The sequence below is a fragment of the Melopsittacus undulatus genome, chromosome 17 (genome assembly GCF_012275295.1).
Source record: "Melopsittacus undulatus isolate bMelUnd1 chromosome 17, bMelUnd1.mat.Z, whole genome shotgun sequence".
Taxonomy (NCBI): Eukaryota; Metazoa; Chordata; class Aves; order Psittaciformes; family Psittaculidae; genus Melopsittacus; species Melopsittacus undulatus.
Genome location: NC_047543.1, coordinates 4,819,070 through 4,840,198, shown reverse-complemented (window position 1 = coordinate 4,840,198; position 21,129 = coordinate 4,819,070). Strand labels below are relative to the sequence as shown.

Genomic DNA, 21,129 nt, shown 5'->3' with positions numbered 1-21,129 from the left:
CACAGTAACCCTTCCCTTCACATCCTGCTGCTGCAGCCCTCAACAGGAAGTTATAAAGACTTCAGAGCAAGAACTCCTAACGTCTGGTGGAGCCAAACCTGAGGAATCCTTCAGGTCCATCTTCTGTTCATGTCTCTGAGGCCCAAAGCAGCTCCTGATACTAAAGTCTTTATCTCAATCACACTTTTGGTCCTTGCACCAAATCTGCAAGGGTAAGTTTGCAGCAGGAGATGAAGTAAGGAATGGATGAAGCTGTGGCCTGGCCACGCTGACCACTACTCCCAGTTCCTCTCTTCAGATGGGATTTTGTCATCCCTTCTCCTTGTTCCATGACAGTTCCATCACTACATTCAGATACCGTCCATCCTAAGGAATTAAGACTTCCCAGCTCCAAGCATACCCCATCCACTGTTGGTCTCACACTCTGAACCCAGCAATACTTTAGCAGGGGGTAACATGTTCTTCTCTTGTAACTTGCTTTGAAACTCCAACAGGACCCTCTCCAAACTCTCCTCTTCCAGAAACAGGGCTCTGAGCTCAGGATACATGCAGGGCTTAATGGAATTCTGTTTACTCAAGCCCTGCATCACCAGGACTCTTGTTGATCCAAGTGTGACAACTCCTTGCTCAGTGAGACAGAGCAGAAAGCCTTTATTCCAGTTTAAAGGCTCAACCTGCATCCTTGAGGACGCAGCTCAGCTCTGGGGTACATGGGTTCTCAAGGTGAGCCTTGCTTCAGGCCGGGCAGACGTTGTATTCCTGGAAGTCAGGAGCAGGGATATGGTATTTATAAGGCACAGGGATGGAAATGGTGCTTCTCGGATCACCTCATCCCGAGTGCTGAAACACTGAGAGGCTCTTAAGGAACTGATGGAGAGAGGCACGAGGGCAGAACTCACTTCTTACCTGGGCTCATCAGTGTGTGAGGCACCCAAGACACTCCTTTCTGCTCAATTAAATCCCCATGGATGTAGAAGCAGTTCACCCATTCCCCAAACGGGCCAGGAAAAAGCCCAAACCAGATAAGCAGAACGGGGTAACGGGCAGGGGGACCACTGACCTGCTCCCATAGAACACCTCCAGGAAAGGAAAACCATATGGAGAGGGGCCTGGGGAAGGCTCACAGATCAAAACAGGCTCTGCTTCCTCTTCTCCTCCCTAAGCTTTACCCTTTCCCTGCCTTGGTAGGGGCTACAAAGACCTCAGGCCTTATCTTGCCTCCACTACACATGAAGTCTTATCATCCCGGGAAGTGTTTGGAGGCTCCTAAGGACACGCAGCACTTGGTGCCTGAGCACAGAGAGGGTGGAGTGCTGGAACTCCAGGCTTTGTTCCGAGGCCTCATTAGATAATGGCAGTTGCCTTCAGAAAAGCACAGTTATAAACAGGGCAAAAGGAAGTGACTTTGGTTAAAGAACGGCTCAGTTTTCACTCCTCGCTCGCGTGATGTCAGAATGTCACCAGTTCTCTGCTTACCGGATGAGCTGGGAGAGCAAATGAGCTTCAAATGCAGCATTAACAAACTAATAATAAAAGGCAAAGGAGGCGGGAGGGGAGGAGGGATAAGAGGAACGCAGCCACATCTGCCCGGTCATCTGCTGCTTTATCACCTCCGAGGGGGGAGCACAAGCCATCCCCATTGCTAAATCATCACCCATCAGCTACAACACAACCAAGTTTCACCATTAACTGCTCCTGCAGCCTATCAATCCATTAAGCCCTACACAGCTGTGCTACCTTGGCTACAAATAGATCCAAGCCTACCAGACCCATCCCTCCCGCGCCAAAAACCAGGCTGCCCATAGCTCGGGAAGGAAAAGCCAATTCCCTGTCCCATCCCAGGGCTGTGGGATCATCAGGCTTTGCCTTTACAGCCCTTGGGGTGACCCTGCTTCGTTTCCCCCTTCCCTGATGTGAAAAGCTGCTGATTTCCCAGTTAAAGGAGTCAGATCAGATTGAACAGCATCGATACCCGCACTGCTCCTGTGCCAGCGGGAGAACCCAAGAGGACTACGCTAAAGCAGGGGGAAGAGCAGCACAGGTTCCTCCATGAAAACAAAGGCTAGAAAAAGGACAAATACGGGTTTAAAAGGGACAAATACGGGTTTAAAAAGGACAAATATGGGTTAAAAAGGACAAATATGGGTTAAAAAGGACAAATATGGGTTAAAAAGGACAAATATGGGTTTAAAGAGGAAAAAGAAGGGTTTAAAGGGAAAATGCTCATATCCAAACAGCTCCCTGCATCCGTAACTATGGCAGAGGTTTAGTCACAGGCCAACTGCCCCCCATAAGTGTTTTGTACCCCAGGACCGTGCCCCAGCTCAAGTACCCTGCTCCCACCTCACTTACTATTAGAGGCACAAAGTACCCCGTACACAGCCCCTGCCATGATGTAACCGGGACCTAAGCACGGCCCAAAGCAGCTCAAAACAGAGCTGGTCAGTGAAAACAAATAAAGAGAGACAAAAAAAACCCCAACCAACCACCCCTGCAGTTCCTCCCATCTCCTGACCGGCTCCATGGAAAACTACAGTTTGTCATTCAAGTGCATTTTACATAACAGGCGGGATCATCCCTTCGGATCCACCTGGACACGGCTCCGACCAGCGCAGATCACACCGAGGGGCTGGTTTTCCCCCATAGGAAATAAAGCCACTTCCCAACAAACCTCATCGCTGTATTTCCCCCTTTATGTGACCCCATCCCCCCGGATTTCAACCCAAATTCCTCCGGCACCGAGCACCGGTAGATGCCAATCCCACCATGGAAGTAAACACACGTCTGGATCCCGGGAAGCATTTCAGGATAACCAGGCTTAGAGGCGAACAATTCAGAACCGATGGGGCGAAAACCACCATAAATAACCCCAAAAACCAGGCACCCGGGACGTAAACACAGCGCAATGCTCAGCGAGGACCCCCCCCCCCCCAAACACGCTATTGTACACACCGAGCGCTCCGTGCCCGCAGCCGCCGCTGACAGCACCGGGACCCCACCGGCATTACCGGGGCCGCTACCGGACGGCTGCTCCCCCCCCCCCCCCCCCGCGCGTGTTGCAATGGGCAGATTATGCAATTTAAATATATTGCTTTTTTCTCTGTTTACTTTGAAAACTTCGCCCGTGCCCCCCCCTCCCCCCCCCATCCCCCCCCGTTACCGGTTAAGGCACCGGGGATCCCATCGCCCCTTCCCCCCCCCCCCCTTTTTACCCCGGGGGGGGGCCCCGCCGCCGACCACGTGATGGGCCCCGTCGGGACCCCCCCCCCCCCCCCCGCGTCGGAGATTCCGGTTTAAAGTCGCCACCGGGCCCCCCCCCCCCCCGAACCGCAGCACCGGAGGGGGGGGAGGGGCCCTCCGGTTACCGGGATGGGAGCAATGGGATGGACTGGGATGGACTGGGATGGGGGGGGGGGGGGGTGAAGTTGGGGCGCGGCCGCGGCGGCGCTAACAAAGGGGCGGCGGGGGGGGGGGGGGGGGGAAGGCGCGGGGCGAAGCGGCACTTACCACGTGACGAGCGGCGAGCGCGGTCCGGGCGGGCTCGGCCCCACACAAAATGGGCGCAGTCCGTGACCGAGCCCCCGGTACCGGGCCCGGTGCCCCCCCCCGCCCGCTCGGGCCCGCCCCGGCGGCAGGGGGGATGGGCTCGCCCCGTTGTCCCTCGGTGGGCGCAGAGCGGCGGCCGCGGTCCCGGTTGTGGGGCGGAGGAGCTGGAAGGTGCCGGTGTGGTAACGGAGGGGGGGGGGGGGGGCGGGGGGAGCGGCCCCCCCACCCCCGGTTCGGTGCTGGCGGCCCCGGTGGAACGGGAGCTGCGGCTGTTCCCGGCTCCCCCCCGCTTCCCCCCCGCTCCGGGTGAGCGCGGCGGCGGCGCGGCTCGGAAAATGGCGGCCGGGTCCTTCCCTGCCCTCCCCCTCCCGTCAGCCGGAGAATGCACCGGGGGGGGGGGAAGGAGGAGGAGGAGGAGGAAGGGGGGGGAAGGCCGCAGCGCCCCCGCCGGCGGCTGAGAGCACCGCGTCCGTACACAGGGGGCTCCGCCGCTGCCGTCGAGGAGCTGCAGTGCGGGAGGGGCACCGACGACACCGGGAGGGGAGGGGAGGGACCGGGAGGGGAGGGGGGGGGGGGGAACGGGGCGGGGCGGACCCGGTCCCTATTGTCCGGGTGCAGTGCTCGCCGCCGGCCGCTAGAGGGAGCCGGTCAGGCAGTGCGCAGGCGCGGTCGGCCCCGCTGCAGGGCGGCGCGTGGGGCATGCTGGGAGTTGTAGTCCGGCACCCCCAGCCACGTGCTACGCGGTCACCCCCAAACAACAGCGGTTGCCTTTGTGCCGTCCTCAAAGGGAGGTTTTTAACCGTTTTAAGCGATTTTCACCCCAAAACAACACCACTCGCTCCTGCCCCTGCAGCGCCGGGGGCTCTTTAACTGCTCCCCCTCGCATTTCACTCTGCATTCCCCAAAATCTGCCTATGAATGCCATTAAAACCCCTGCGCACCCCGGAACCCTGCACATCCCATGCTCGGTGGCCTCCTGCCCTGCCTGCCCTCGCTCCCGTGCTCACGGACAGCAGCTCCACAGCCCCAATGGCAAGGCTGGAAAGCTCGGAACTGTCTCCCCCCACCATAGGGATACTTCCCCCCCTTCCGCCTCCCTCCGTGTACAGAGGGGCACCGGAGCAGGACAACGACGGCTCCGGGGCTGCAGGACCCGGTTTCACCGCTTTGACCTTCAGGATCGGCAGGAGCACGGGGACACAAACACATACAGAGCACTCGGTGCCGCTGGAGCTGCCGTATCGGTGCCAGGCAGAACCGTCCGTCCGTGTCCCCCCCCCGGCAGGTCTGCGTGCCCCGTCTGATTCGCTATCTTTGCCCAGCAGCGCACTCTATCCCCTCATTATAGCTGTGCAGTGTTCCCCTATAGCACACTGTAGCTGTGCACTATTCCCCTATAGCACACTATAGCTGTGCAGTGTTCCCCTATAGCACACTATAGCCGTGCAGTGTTCCCCTATAGCACACTATAGCCGTGCAGTGTTCCCCTATAGCACACTATAGCTGTGCAGTTTTCCCCTATAGCACACTATAGCCGTGCAGTGTTCCCCTATAGCACACTATAGCTGTGCACTATTCCCCCATAGCACACTATAGCTGTGCACTATTCCCCTATAGCACACTATAGCCGTGCAGTGTTCCCCTATAGCACACTATAGCCGTGCAGTGTTCCCCTATAGCACACTATAGCTGTGCAGTATTCCCCTATAGCACACTATAGCTGTGCAGTATTCACCTATAGCACACTATAGATGTGCAGTGTTCCCCTATAGCACACTATAGCTGTGCAGTGTTCCCCTATAGCACACTATAGCTGTGCACTATTCCCCCATAGCACACTATAGCTGTGCACTATTCCCCCATAGCACACTATAGCTGTGCAGTGTTCCCCTATAGCACACTATAGCTGTGCACTATTCCCCCATAGCACACTATAGCTGTGCAGTGTTCCCCTATAGCACACTATAGCTGTGCAGTGTTCCCCTATAGCACACTATAGCTGTGCAGTGTTCCCCTATAGCACACTATAACTGTGCAGTGTTCCCCTATAGCACACTATAGCTGTGCAGTATTCCCCTATAGCACACTATAGCTGTGCAGTATTCACCTATAGCACACTATAGATGTGCAGTGTTCCCCTATAGCACACTATAGCTGTGCAGTGTTCCCCTATAGCATACTATAGCCGTGCAGTGTTCCCCTATAGCATACTATAGCCGTGCAGTGTTCCCCTATAGCACACTATAGCTGTGCAGTGTTCCCCTATGGCACACTATAGCTGTGCAGTGTTCCCCCATAGCACACTATAGCTGTGCAGTGTTCCCCCATAGCACACTATAGCTGTGCAGTGTTCCCCTATAGCACACTATAGCCATGCAGTGTTCCCCTATAGCACACTATAGCTGTGCAGTATTCCCCCATAGCACACTACAGCTGTGCAGTGTTCCCCTATAGCACACTATAGCCGTGCAGTGTTCCCCTATAGCACACTATAGCCGTGCAGTATTCCCCTATAGCACACTATAGCCGTGCAGTATTCCCCTATAGCACACTATAGCTGTGCTGCCCCTACAGCAAGAACGCGGTTACACCAATAACAAAGTGCCTTAGCCCGTCCTATGCCTGCAAAGGGCAGAAGCACCAGCAGTGCACACTGTTAAACAGCCAGAGCCTGCCCCAGGGACCTGGCTTTACAGCAAAGACTTGCACTGTATCTCGACTGCAGAGTTAGGTAAGAGCTATGAGTGCTGGCTCTGTAGCCAGCATAGGCAATCCTGCTCTGCATTATACAGCACACAGATTTCTATCCTCCTTTTGCATCACATCCCAGCACCACATGAGAGGAAAGGCAACACTCCCCTTCTGTACAAAGCATCTGGAGACAGAGAATCCATACACTACTATTGCTCTTTAAAATCCAACGTGCTGCTCAATGAATCACACATGGAGCAGTGATCACAAACCAAAATGAGTCTAAGAACCCAGAACTGGGCTTTAAGTGGATGATGAAACAGTGCCAAGGAGGACATCAGGACAGTGTGTTACCAGCTACACCAAACCCAGCATAGAACTGGGTACCGTGGAGAACATTCCCTGTTCTGGAGGGTAACAGGGACTCTGTTTCTGTAAGGCAGTTGTGTGATGAACTCAGCAGCTCCATGCTGATCCATGTCTCCTCACCACACTCTCTAGGAAGAATAATGACCCTACAACAGCATACATCCCTTTTCATTCTTTTTTCCCACCTAAATCGACCTTGAATTCAATTCAGCTAAAGAGCAGCAGTAGCAACAAACACGTTTTTATACTGGAACAGAACTGGGAAGGCAATTTGGTGTGGAGGAAGTTGAAAGTCCTTACAACAAAGTTCCATTCTGCACTGCAGGGATTTCAGCTCACTGATCATACCTAACCAAGAGCTGCAATCTTCAGCTTGACCGTCCAGTACAGATCTGGATCTTCCTGCAGCACAGGATCCTCCAGCACTCATCATTCAGCCTGATGTAACAAAAACTGCTGCACAGCCTAAAATAACACAACTTGGGCCTCTCTTCCCAACCTTCCCAGTCTCCTTTGTCTGTTCAGATTGGTGCTACACCATCTGCTCCAGGTCGCAGCTACTCCTGTACCTGCCACCCTCACACAGCTTCATTACTACTCTTGAACAAGAGGAGCTCTCCCCAATGAATCCACATTTCTATAGCACCATCCTTTAAATCTTTCCTTGAAGTTACCTTCTGCAAAGCATCAGGAACACACAAAGCACAGGGTTCAATACATGGTGAGTGTTACAGACCCAGCTACTCACCCTTGATGGTTACCTTGACTTTCCCACATGCATTTGTTGCTTATACCTATTAATCCTCGTTATTTACTTTGATTTTACCTGCCTTGGAAACAGTCTCTACACAGTAAGTATCTGCATAGCAGTACACACAGTTAGATTACCAGACATGGAAACAGGACAAATGAAGGGAGACTTTTGAGCCTGGATTCATTTGAGAGCCATCCTGAAGCTACAGAAGGCAATGGCCACCAAAGCACAGAGACTCCTTTCAGATACAACCACAACTTTTGCCTCTTCATTTACAACCTCATTAGATACCCTGACAAAAAAGCACCAAACTCAAGCATCAGTGGCCACAGAGGCCTCCAGAAGATGCAAAACTTGTCTGATTTAAAGCTAAATACAGAGAAGCTATAGCAACAAGAGACCTTTGCAGTGATCATGCTCTTCTGATCGTGTTGAAGAGGAATTAACCTGGTTCATGGCAAGAAAGGCATTCCTTAGCTGAGCAGACACAGCACATCCCGGTCAGCTACTCTCAAAATGCTCACTGAAAATGAGCAAAGTCCTTTCAACCCAAAAAGTAGAGCCCCAGAAAGGTAACTGGTGTGATGCTGGGAGAGCTCAGCAACCCTGACACCTCCCTCATCAGGCAGGTACCGAATCTCTATGGTCAACATCCAAACCTGGATCTTCCCTGGCAGCTTCTGGCTTGATATCAACAGGAAAGGAATGTGCTGCTCACTAAAAAGAAGCCCAGTGATCCACATAAGCAACAGAGCTTGTTTGAGAAGCCCCTTGGTGATTTAGAGCAAGCCATTGGACACAGACATTCATTTCATGGGTGTTCTCATACTGGAGAGTTCTACTCAGTTCCTCTCAAGGTCAGAGCTGTACTGGCACCCAGGCTAAGACACTGGTCTCCTTCTGCCACAAAGGACTCTAATACTCCACACTGTTGCATCAGATCAATGCATGTCATACAGAAGAGCCTGACTTCCTGAAGTCCTCATGGGAACTTCTGTTCATAGACTTGAGGGATGCAGTGAAGCACTTTCCAAAGAACATCAGGCTGAGGGCTCACAATGAAGCACCTGAATTGTGAAGCTGGGGACCCATAGCCAGGTTTTATTAACTTGCAGAGAGTAGAACATCCAAATCTACATTGAATTATAAACCCTGGATCATGCAGGTCCCCAAGAGTTGCCAACAACATCATCATGTTGGCTTAGATCCATCCAAAACACATGGATGATGCTGCACAAGAGGTGCAGAAATAAGCCTCAGATCCCATCAGCCTGCTTGTGTATTTGCTTAAGGAACACTACAATGGCTGTAATTGAGGCAATACTTCTTTATGGACATCAGTATGTTTTGTGCAGTGACTGTGTGATCCCAGACACTTAATGATGAAAGCAGCTAAAGAAAACAGAAGTGAACAGCAGAATAAATAAGGTGACAGCACATGTAAATGCTGCATCCCTTCAGGTTATCCACTTCAGGTTATAGGTGGTTTTATCATGAGAGAGGAGCAGTGGGAGAGGGAAAGGAGAGGAGAAGACAATGTAATCCTGCGTTAACCACATAAAAGCCCATGTGTTATAAAGCCACAAGACATGAGCTCATTGAGTTTCAGGGGACAAGCCTCTCAAATCTCAACACTGAAAAATAGCCTATGGGTTCTGTGGAGGTAGAGCAGGGACATGAGACACTTGTGTTCCTATGGGCTAGGGTAAGGTTCAGTTCCACTGTGTGACAGAGACACAGGTTAAAGAGCTTTCACACAAACAAGAAGTTAGAATTAGGAACCCAGCAACAGGTAACAAGCAGGAGCTTGCTACCAGCAGTATGGGAGTCCAGTTTACAACTCAACCCTTCCTCCATCTTCCAGCTGGAAAGCCTTGATGTACTTCCCTTTATCCACAAGCCTTGGCCAAGGCTCACAGAACATCTTCATAGGCTCAACCTGAGTCAACAGCAAACCTGGGACCATCCAAGGCCATTCAACCACTTCCACCACCCGGACATGGAAGCCACAGGCAAGGGTAATGCAAGTTGTAAGAGTCTCTGTTCATTAGTTCATGTTATGGTCTTTTCCCATGGTTTCTCTCAGATCCACTAACAGAATCCAGTTCCATTTCTGCTAGAGGGCACTGGGAACAATTTATCACTGTGGGTTTCCAGACTCAGGGAAAAAACACTGCTCTACTGGCAGCTGCTTCTAATTCAGTTTGATCCCAAACTGAAGTGGTTGAATCAGACTGAAACACAGCTGATAACCAGGATATCAGGTCACTTACTCCTTTGGTCATGCTCAAGAGCCACCCAGCACCTCGGCATCAGCACTGTGCTGTTGCAGAGACAACACAACCTAACCTGGAAGACTCTCAGCCCTCCCTTCCCTTTGAGGAGGTGCAGGTAAAGAGCTTCACAAAGCTTTTCTTATGAGGAACAAGCATTGCAAACTGACAGTGACATCAAGCACTAGGGTTTGAGCACAAGTCAGGGATGCAGGGCACAGAAACCCTCATACAGACTAACCAGGGGTTTCAAGCAGTTGTCACAGGGACAGATACACTCAGAAACCCAAGCTCCAACTAGATGCTCACCAGAAGTAAATGCCTCTAAGCAGAACTGCCAGAGGTGACAGCCTGAAATGACAACAGCCTCAGTGTGCACAGGTGTGACTGTCATGAGCACACCTCATCCCTCAGCTCCAGGGAAGCTGGAAGGACCTGGAGCTCTCCTCCCACAGGCCCATCCCTCACCTGCTCCATACAGCCACATGCTAAACCCCACTTAACCAACACATCTGGAAGTAAGGACCAGCTCTCTGCTGACTTCCTACCTGCAGGAGCAGGAGCTGGAGGACCAAAGACTTCAAGGAACCCACTGATAACCTCCAAAACCTGCATCAGGGAAGCCCAAGTGACACCTTACAAAGAGCTCTTACTGCTGTGTTAGCCAGCTGGAGATCAGCAACCAGCACACATTTGCCTAAGGTCAGTGTGAAAGGACTCAGTAAAGCTTATGGGTTTCCCCATTACAAGAGAATTTGTCTCAATTCAGGCTCCAGAACTGGCCTAAAGTCAGGCTGCTTTGGCTTGTAGATGTATGAAGAGAGAAATATCCTTCCTTTCAGCACTTCCTTTTAGGTTTCATTCAGCTCCACACGACTTGATTGCTGCACCCAAGTGTTCATTGCCAGTGTTATCACAGGTTAAGCCACTTCACCCATGGGGAAGCCCAGGCACAGAAACATGAGCATCAAAGCCTTGGTTTAGACCTTTGGTTTTCATGGGACAAAGCCAAGACCACTGTGACAATCACACACACAGCTCTCTGGTGTAAGCACAGAGATAAACCACATTACATCAGCAAGTAGAAAGGACCTGGTCAATGTAAACCTGGGCTTATGGATGCACACAATAAGGAGGAGTGGGGGGAAGAGTAGGGACAAGTCATCCCTTAATGCTGTTGCATACAAGGCAATACATACACACACTCCCAAGAGGAGGTACACATCCCTTCACTCCACACAGGCATTGGAATGGGTTTGGGGAGGAAAACGCTGGATGAACCCCCATTCCCAGCTGTGTTCCTGAACCCCCATTCCCAGCTGTGTTCCTGAACCCCCATTCCCACCTGTATTCCTGAACCCCCATTCCCAGCTGTGTTCCTGAACCCCCATTCCCAGCTGTATTCCTGAACCCCCATTCCCACCTGTATTCCTGAACCCCCATTCCCACCTGTATTCCTGAACCCCCATTCCCACCTGTATTCCTGGACCTCCATTCCCGGCTGTATTCCTGAACCCCCATTCCCAGCTGTGTTCCTGAACCCCCATTCCCAGCTGTGTTCCTGAACCCCATTCCCACCTGTATTCCTGGACCCCATTCCCACCTGTATTCCTGAACCCCATTCCCACCTGTATTCCTGGACCCCATTCCCAGCTGTATTCCTGAACCCCCATTCCCACCTGTATTCCTGAACCCCCATTCCCACCTGTATTCCTGGACCCCATTCCCACCTGTATTCCTGAACCCCATTCCCACCTGTATTCCTGGACCCCATTCCCAGCTGTGTTCCTGAACCCCCATTCCCACCTGTATTCCTGGACCCCATTCCCACCTGTATTCCTGGACCCCATTCCCAGCTGTATTCCTGAACCCCCATTCCCAGCTGTGTTCCTGAACCCCCATTCCCAGCTGTATTCCCAAACCCCCATTCCCAGCTGTGTTCCCGAACCCCCATTCCCAGCTGTGTTCCTGAACCCCCATTCCCACCTGTATTCCTGAACCCCCATTCCCAGCTGTATTCCTGGACCCCATTCCCACCTGTATTCCTGAACCCCCATTCCCAGCTGTGTTCCTGAACCCCCATTCCCAGCTGTATTCCTGAACCCCCATTCCCAGCTGTATTCCTGAACCCCCATTCCCAGCTGTACTCCTGAACCCCATTCCCAGCTGTGTTCCTGAACCCCATTCCCAACCCACCACCCAGGAGGGCTCCACACTCACCTCACACCATGGGACACACGGAGGCCTCCTGCAGACACATCCCAGTGTGTCCGGTCCCGATCCCAGCTTCGGGGCTGTCCCGATGGGAAGCAGGAAGCCCAAACCCCATTGAGCATCCTGGCCAGGCCCATCCTCAGCACCTGCGGTCCAGGCCCTGGGCCACAGGCAGGGATCGGGGATGGTTCCAGCCTCCGCCGGGAGCTCCTTGGGTCTTGCCTTGAGGAGGTGGCACAATCCAGGTCCTGTGGGGAGAAAAGGGTGTCATGGATGTGGGGGGGACACAACCGGACGGACCCCGGTGCTCCCACAACCGGACCGACCCCGGTGCTCCCACAGCCGGACCGACCCCGGTGCTCCCACAGCCCCATCCCTCCCCGGGTCAGGACAGGGGTACGGGGTAACCCCCCCCCCAAGGCCCGGCCTCGCTTCCCCAGGTTAAAATGGAGGCGCTGGGCCTGAGGGGGTCCCCGCTCCGGCCCCCCCCGGGCACCGCTATGGGGCGGAGCTGCCTCCTGCCCCCCGGGCCCCCCAAATCCCCACCGGGTGTTGTGGGGCGCTGCCCCCCCCACCCCTCCAGCCCCATAAGTTACGGGACGGGAACGGGGGGGGGGGGGGGGGGGCCGGGACTTGGCCTGGGTCTGCCCATAGGGGTGATGGGGGGGACGGGACCGGGTCCTCGGTGGGGTCCGGTCTGCACCCCCCAACCGGTAACCGGTAACCCCCCCCCCGGTCCGCCCCGCACCGGCAGCACCTCACCCGCACCTACCTGCGCCGCTCAACCAGCCTTGAAGTGGGGACCTTCCGCCCTCCCCCGCTCCCATTGGCTGCGCGCAGAGCATGGGCTCTTCCCATTGGCCAGCGCCGCGTCCATCAGCGCCGGAGGGGCGGGGCTAGCGGTGATTGATGCGGTGCCGCGGCTCGCCCCCTGCCCGGCCCCCCCCGAGCCCCCCCCCCCCACAGGACCCCCGGTGCCCCCCGCTCCGCTCCCCGCTGCCCCCCCCCATTGCCCCCCCCCCGGTCCCGGTCCCGGCCCGCACCGAGGCCCCGGGCGCTGGAGCCGCCTCCGGGGCAGCTGAGGTACCGGAGGGGGGGGGGGGGGCGGCGGCATCGCCTCAGGAGGGGATGGGGGGGGGAGCGGGCGGAGGGGGGGGGGGGCACCGAACCGGGACCCGCGGAGGGACCGGGTGTGCTGAGGGCCACAGGGCAACCGTCCCACCGGCACCGGACACCAGGCCCATGTCCTACCGGTAACACCGGGCCCCTTGTTCCATAGGTGACACCAGGCCCATGTCCTACCGGTAACACCGGGCCCCTTGTTCCATAGGTGACAACCGGGCCCATGTCCCACCGGCACCGGACACTAGGCCCATGTCCCACTGGTGACACCAGGCCCATGTCCCATAGGTGACAACTGGGCCCATGTCCCATAGGTGACACCAGGCCCATGTCCTACCAGTAACACCAGGCCCATGTCCCATAGTTGACACCAGGCCCATGTCCTACCGGTAACACCAGGCCCATGTCCCATAGTTGACACCAGGCCCATGTCCTACCGGTAACACCAGGCCCATGTCCTACCGGTAACACCAGGCCCATGTCCCACCAGTAACACCAGGCCCACATCCCACTGGTGACACTGGGCCTCTGCCCCATAGATGACGCAGGCCTGGCCCCCACGGGTGACCATGGGGCTGCCGTGGGTCCAGCACCACTGCCCCATGGCCCCCAGCCGGTGCCCATGGCAGGGGTGTCCCCATGGGCTCCCCACCGGTCCCTCAAGAACCACCAGTGATGGAAGTGGGGGTCACCGTGAGCATCACCCTCTTCAGTGGGCAGGGGGGACCCTTCGGTGCTGCCCCCCCCCAGCATCCCCCTTTGTGTCCCTGTTATCCCAGTGATGGGCTGGGGGTTATCCCAACACAAGGAACGAGTCCATGTCCTGCTGGTTGGGATTGAAACCGGCTCCTTCGCCCTCACTGATGCTGCTTTGCTATGGCAAGAGGCATGGAGAGGACATTGGAGATGCTCCAGATGCACATCACAGGTGAGCTCCGGTGCCCAGGGATGCCTGGGATGGTTTGGACCATCATGAACATCCCAGCAAAGGTGAGTCCCACGGGATGGATCTAAAGGGGAGATTCCCATTTCTGGCTCCATGGATGACCTGGGTTGGGTTTGAGCTTTGGTTTCCTTGTCCAGGTGGCTCCGTTCACCCAATGGTGCTGATGGAGGGAGAGACACTAATACATCCACAGCATCAGCTGAACATGGGTCACTCATCAGCACAGGGAAGGAGATTCCTGCTCTGCCAGAGGATGAGCACACACGTTACTGGATACAGCCCTTTCCTCTACAGCAGGTATGGGTTTAACACCACCCCTTGTGATGCAGGGGGAGCTTCTGACCCAACCTGCTCCAGATCTACACTACCCAGAGCAGCCACATCCCCTGGCCCCCATGCAGACACCATCCTCTGCCTCTCCTTGCTAAGGAAGGTGGGTTTGGTACAGTGATTGCAACCAGGCTCTTATTCCTGGTTATCCAGGAAAATCCCAAATACAGCTTTATTCTGCCTTAAAAGTGTGTGCAGTAGGGCTGGGAGAAACCCCTGCCTGAAAGCACTTCCACTAAAGCTGTTGAGATACACAAGATACCAAGAGAGGCAGAAAGAGGCAAACTCATCCCTGTGTCTTCCTAAGCTCCCTTTCCAAGTGTCCCAGCAGCAGAGAACTTCTGTTGCTGCACACATGTGGATATGAACTGGGACAGGAGGATTCTCACTGATGAATGTAAAGGAACCTGTGGCTCCTCTCTGGTTTTCTGGGGTGTTTCTGATGGGACTGACCCTTGGAAGTGGAGTTCTCTGATGCCAGAGGTGTTTCTGATACTTCCCATATTGATGCCATCATAGAACCCCAGACCAGTTTGTGTTGTCCCCTCCAGAGGCTGAGTGAAAGTCTGGGGTAGGAGAGCAGGTCCCAGATGGGAAGGGGTGAGAGCATCACATGAGGCTGTGTGAGCAGGACCAGAAACACATCCAGAACCTCAGAGGGGACATCCAGGCACGAGCAGATGCTGAACCCATCAGTGTCCAGTTGGAGAGGGGACAGTTCCCCTCTGTGCCCACTGCCCCTGTTCTCATCAATCCCACATCTCTGCTGCACACCCTAACCCTCAGCCTCCCTTTCCCTGCTCCATCCCATTTCCACCTCTGTGAGCTGCTCTGGGTCCAGCATTCCTGGTCTATTGCTTTGCTCCATGACTCTGCCCAGTGGGATGGGAGCAGCTGGAAGGGGGTTCAGTGTGTGGGTCTGGTGCTGTGACCCAAAGGCAGGGACCAGGCCCCCTCCTGTCCCTGCTCATGTGGCTGCCACTGCTGTGGGGTTTCAGAGCAAGGAACAGCTCCCAGGGGTTCCAGAGGAGCAGGACCCAAAGCGACCAACAGGATTTAACCCCCCCCCAGGATACATCTGCACCCCCAGAGCATGGAAGGTGGCCCTATCCATGGCAGGGGCTGGAACTGGATGAGCTTTAAGGTCCCTTCCAACCCAACCCATTCCATGATGATTCTATGGTCACCAACTACCACAGGACACAAACCAGCCCCCCATACCCCAGGGAGCATCTACTTCCACCCCAGCTCTGCCCCCTTATAAAGGCTGAATCCCAAAGCACTGGGGGATAACCTGCTTTTAAAAGTAGTTTATTTGGATTTTCCACATCCTTTAATGAGTCGCAAACAAATGAACAGAAAAGATTTTGGTTTTTTTTCCTAACATTGTACAATTTTTGAAATAAAAAGTCAAGAAAAGCCAAAAAAAACAAAAAAAGGGGGGGGGGGAAAGGAGACCGGCTGTTGTTCCAATGGAAACAGGATGCTCTGCACCCACACTCTGCATCTCTCCAGTGCTGTGGCCCAAGAAGATGAACACACTTGATCCAACCTGGCTGCCTTCATGCTCCTCCTCCTCCCTGTCCCTCTACAGAGAGCAAGTTCTATTGAGTGAAGCCCAAGTTTATCTGTTGAGAAGGGAAAATCAGAGCATGGGCTGGATGGTACCGAGGGTGAAGAAAAACCACTTTAAGGTCTGATGTGCACCTAAAGCAAGGGCTCTATTCCATCTACCAGGTAGCACAAACTCCCCTTTACCATCCCAGGGGAAGGTGGAGCTGTTTTGAGGGTGCTGAGGAATTTTACTGCAATGTGTAGAGAACCAAAGGGAAAAAGCCACCTCCTTCCCTGGATCACTGGGCTCCATTGCAACAAGTGGTTGGTACAGGAAAGGCTTGAGAGTAGCATGTGCTGACTCCCGGTTTGGAAGGATGTTTGGGACCAAAAGGAAGCCAATGGAAGTGGGAATTGGGGACCCTCAGCCCAGCACTGACACCAAGAGTGCAGTGGACACACTGGGGTTGGGTGCAAAAACCATGCCAGGAAAGACATAGGATGCTCTTGGGCCATCCAAGCCCCTTCCTTCCCCAAGGCAAGGGAAGATCTATGGCCACAAAAATCCATTGCAACTTGTCATGATTTTCATGTTCATCAAAAGCTTCCAGCCCCAGCTGGATCAGAACAATGGGGCTGAAGCACAAAGCCCCTTTACTATTATTCCCCAGGTTTTAGGACTTAATTTTCATGCTATTTAGTGGGGTTTAAGCCTCTTTTTCACTGCTTCTCCTCCTTCTTCAAAACATAAGTCAGAGAATTCCCTTTTTGCTCAGCACTTCAGGCTTATTCTCCAAAGCATGAAGTGGCCCTATGGTTCCTGACCAAAAGGGATGCGACAAAAAGAGATGCCTCATGCAAGACAAGGCCAGTTCTAAAGCTAAAAGACCCCTAAAAATCAATCCATTAAATAAAGACTGATCACAACCAAGATGTTGCTATGAAATCTGTATCATTCCCAATTTATTAGGCATAAGTTGCTCTTTAAAACTGCTCATATCATACACATTCTGCATCATCACTGCATGAAGGGCACAGATTGTTGCTGCGGAGAAAGATCATTCTGGACTTTGTGAAGCAGCCTCTGGCCAAGAGGAAAGTGGTTTCTAGAGCAAGATCAGAAAGAACAGCTTAAAATAAAGGAGGAAGATAGAAAACTGCACATTTTGCTTGGACCACACTCCCCAAAAGGGTTTCTGAGTGATGCTCATCTTCAACAATGAGGTGATGGATTTGACAATGGTTCTGATCTGCTTAAGGCTTCCATGGTCTTCCCAGTCTCTGCTCAGAAACACGCTGCCACGCTGGGTTAAGGGGTGGATGGTTCTCTTTAGGTGGAGCTATGCTGCTCTTTGATTTTGCCCTTTAGTTTTACTCTTACAAGGAGAAGAACAAGTGAAGGGGTCTATGAGAAATGAACAAGATGGTGCTTGGGAGTAGAAAAGTAAACCCTGCCCTTTCAGAACCGAGGTGAATAAATTAACTCTTGGTTAGAACACAAAAGCATTTCATCAAGGCTTTGATTCTCCATTGGGATCCTCCCACTACGTTTCCACTCTAAGCAGGGCCATCGGGATGCTTCACGTGGTGGGACACGCTCCTGAGCTTTGTGTTCGCTCACTGGAGCCACCGCAGCTTAAGGTTATTTACATCCCCTGGCGTTTAAGTTACAAGAGGCAAAAGTCTTTTAACCGCCTGCGTTTGTCAACAGTGTCCTTGGAAATGAGGTTCAGCACTCTGCTTACCAGGAAAGAACCAAACTAAGACACAGCTCTGGGTAAAGAACAAGACACTGCTCCATTAGTACCATCCCCGCATCTACTGGCTTCGGTACAGCAAACCACAAGTCTTTCTTCCATGATTTTGTTCCAGCAAAGGGGAGTCCAAAAATAGCATTTCCTCCTCAGTCACTTTCATACGTAAGAGCCAACAAGTCAGACTCAGTAGCAGCTGAATATTGCACTGCCATTAACTCTGTGTACAGCTGAAGTCCAAGAGGTGTACTCGTGGTGTCGGGAGAATAATGACAATGCTGGCTCAGTGATGTGAAGACCCAGGATGCGAAGGAAGGGGAGAACACAACAGTACCAGTCACACACTTAAGCCCAGATACTGGCTTTTCGAGGTTAAAATTCATCACTTTCCACTGCGTGGAGCTGTGTGTCATCCGCATCCGTCATGCTGCTCTCTTGGGATTCATCTGTGCCAGCTTGAGAGGGAAAGAAACAGGCAAACATTACAGGGCTGCTGCACTCAGATCCCCTCAGGACCCACTCCAGCAAAGGTTTGGGCTTCCCCTCCAAATGCTTTAAAGCCACGTGGCTTTTCCCCTTAACCCCTGAGAGCATGACCAAGTCTAAATGCTATTTGAAAGGAATTAACACCAAGTCCATATTAACAAAACTCATTGTAAATCCCCAGGATGAGGCTGTTTCATGGAGAAACACAGGTGCCTTTTATGGCTTTCACTCAAATGCTTCACAGGTTTCTGTACCAGAGACACAGCCAGTCCCATGCTAGGAAGTGAAGGCACAAACTGACTTACACCAGAAACAATTCTCCCCACCCCTCAGTGTAATACCTTCATTTACTTTAGGTTGGCTCATATATCCTAAGAGAGTTATTGAGCTCAGCCTGTGAAACTCATCTGCAATTCATAGAACAGAATCCCAGACTGGTCTGGGTTGGAAGGGACCTTAAAGCTCCTCCAGCTCCAACCCCTGCCACAAGCAGGGACCCCTTCCACTGGAGCAGCTGCTCCAAGCCCCTGTGTCCAACCTGGCCTTGAGCACTGCCAGGGATGGGGCAGCCACAGCTTCTCACAAACAGCCTAATCCCGTTTTACTTTGCTTATTGGGCAGATGAAGTTGGGTTTTTCCAGCCCTGGTTTAGGTGTCCCTTGGCAGCTCGAGTACTCTGTCTCCATCTCCTGGCCAGAAACATGTTCAGCTCTGGTGAGCAGAGCTCTAAGTAGCCCAACTACAACAGCAGGGCTACTTGAGGAAGTGCAGGGCAAGTTTTCCTGTATTAAACTGCTTCTTGGTATTTATTTCCTGCTACCACTTCAGTCTGCATCGAAGAGATCAATAGTTATTACTATCCCCATTTTACATTAGCTACCCTTGCTTCATGGAATCTAAGCTCATAATAAAGTTAGACAGAAAGCCAGGCCACTCCTCTTCATGGATTATTCCCAAGTAGGACACTGGGAATGTTTTATTTGCTCTCTCTTCAAATGAAGCCACTTCCATGACGTGTCAAGAGCTTCCCTTCCTGTTTAGGAGGCCAAATGCTTTTACCCAACACCCAGTTTAACTTTGGACAAAGCCTCTGCAGGCAATTGCAGCTGCCATTCAGTCACCTTGAAATGATTTGAAGCTCCTACAGGGGAAGATGTGCAGCTCTGTGAACATTCTGCTCTCCTAGGATACCATCAGCCAACCCCAAACTTACTGTATTTGTTATCTCTGTCCTACTCAACAGACTCTAAAGATCCTTCTTTTCATGCTTACTGTAGGAAGAATGAATGAATTCCAAGTGAGGAGCCTCTGGAGTTCCTGCCAAGCAGCTTGAGCAGTGTTTCACCTATTAACACTGGGATCCTATGAAGCCTCAAGTACCTCCTTGCATGAGAAAGGGTTGGAAATACAAACCTGATTCATAGGGGTAACATTCACTGATTTGCTCTTCTTGAGTTATTGGTTCCTCATCATCTGGAAGGTAACGCTTATCAATTGCCTCTTTAATCTGGTTATTGGCTCCTTTGGGATCTAAGTCCATTGCCCACGAGAAATTCATTAGGGCCAAATGTGTTTGACCCAGTTTCTTATAAACCTAAAATAAAAGCATAAAAAGTTATATTTACATGAAGCTGCTACTTGAGGTTTTGGACAACAAACCTAACAGGCCACAAGTAACTGATACTTGATGAAAACCATAAGGTTTATGGTTATCTTTAAGAGGTAAAGATGAGTTATTAAGTCCCAAGGGAAATAGCAAGCATGTGTAGAAAGAGTGAGCAAGCTTTTCTATTTCAGACTCAAAATTAAACTGGCAGCTGACACTCAGAACCATAAAGAGGTGGATCTTGAAATAGAAATGAAGCTGCAGCAAGGTGGGGTTAAAGCTGCACATGTCTTGTCCTGCCCCTTCATGCTTTGAGTCACTGTAACCCCCAAATCTACCTGTGGCTCAGGAAAAGCCCAAAGTCTGAGGCTTCTAATGCCACAAGAATTGGGGAAGCATCACCACGTGCACACATGAACCCTGCACTCTCCCCTATAGCTCTCATTGAGCACTGGCAAAGGAAGGACCCATCGTTTGACTTGGCACAGCCATTTTTACACCCTCATTGTAGCTGTCATTGGCAGGTGGAGAGAAGAACAGGACATGAAGAGGCCCCTTGCTTGTCCTGCTGAACTGAAGAGCAGTTCTTCAAGACAACCCTGCTCTGCAGATTCCAGCCCACATTTTGCCCTGAAGCTCTCCTTATCACAACGGACAGAAGAGCAAGTACTTTATCTGTGCTGAGCATTTTAACAGTGAAAGTCCTTAACTTTGTCAAGACATGGCAACTGTCATGGCAATGTGGAGCTCCAGCTACCCCTGACAGTTACCAGCCAACAGACTTCAGCACAAATCCTTTTACCTCTCCATCCTGCAGATGAAGAGTTCCTAGAGGCAGGTTTGTCCTGTTGCTTCCTAGGGAGCAGACACCCAGGGAAGGAAGGTGCAGACCATATTTAAAGTATATTAGCAGAGAAGACTGTGAGGAAGGAGGATTTCTATTCCTGGATTACTTTTCTCTGGCATTAAGCACAAGGGCTGGAATGCAAACACAGCTGACAAGCTGGTAATAGCTCTTCCTGTGCTAGCCTACTCCATTAGCTTCATCAGAGACTCTTCTGCCTGCCAAACTGATAACCTTTTACAGCTCTTTGGGGAGCCCATCAGCTGAAAAGGACACTAAGGCTCTTGGTGGAGACTTTGGAGTGTGCCACAATACCTCCTTGCTCAGCATTTCTAATACATTAGAATGTGTTTGAACATCCTGATAGCTACACACACACATAAGCAACAGTGCTGCCTGATGGATGGACTGTCCCTCAATGTTCTAAGGATTTCCACCGATCACATTGTTGCTGTTGTATTGAATCAAGCCCTAATAAAGTCCCACTTTCAGAGGCAGATTCTGGCTGTGTGCATAACCACTGCATAAAGTCCCTTTATCAGGATCATTCCCTTTAAAACCATTCTCTTTCAAGTTGACAGCAGTGAAATCAAAGCAGGTAAAGAGGAACATTGGCTTGGGCTGGTTGTTTTGTTTGTTT

General features: G+C 52.4%; 2 protein-coding genes and 1 long non-coding RNA gene across 11 annotated transcripts in view; 1 reads left to right on the top strand and 2 right to left on the bottom strand.

Moving 5' to 3' along the window:
• KANSL1 (KAT8 regulatory NSL complex subunit 1) overlaps nucleotides 1–12,115 on the bottom strand; it is an 82,777-nt gene extending 70,662 nt beyond the window's left edge. For 3 of the 4 annotated variants that reach the window (XM_034070154.1, XM_034070156.1, XM_034070157.1), the window contains exon 1: nucleotides 3,508–3,728. The gene's annotated coding sequence lies outside the window, so the exon portion shown is untranslated. Of the gene's footprint in view, nucleotides 1–3,507; nucleotides 3,729–11,853 lie in introns of those variants that run through there. The other variant, XM_034070155.1, reaches the window with a different exon arrangement.
• A 1,618-nt stretch (nucleotides 12,116–13,733) lies between these two features.
• Nucleotides 13,734–21,099, top strand: LOC117437062 (uncharacterized). Its single transcript, XR_004550355.1, has 3 exons — nucleotides 13,734–13,959; nucleotides 14,053–14,212; nucleotides 19,317–21,099. It is a non-coding gene; the product is annotated as an uncharacterized lncRNA (long non-coding RNA).
• LOC101867735 (cell division cycle protein 27 homolog) overlaps nucleotides 16,735–21,129 on the bottom strand; it is a 26,460-nt gene continuing 22,065 nt past the window's right edge. For 4 of the 6 annotated variants that reach the window (XM_034070069.1, XM_034070070.1, XM_034070071.1 and 1 more), the window contains exons 18-19: nucleotides 19,453–19,633; nucleotides 16,735–18,008 (exon numbers count right to left, since the gene is read on the bottom strand). In XM_034070069.1, the coding sequence (XP_033925960.1) occupies nucleotides 17,926–18,008; nucleotides 19,453–19,633 (264 nt within the window). In that variant the 3' untranslated portion in view covers nucleotides 16,735–17,925. Of the gene's footprint in view, nucleotides 18,009–19,452; nucleotides 19,634–21,129 lie in introns of those variants that run through there. The other 2 variants (XM_034070073.1, XM_034070074.1) reach the window with 1 other exon arrangement.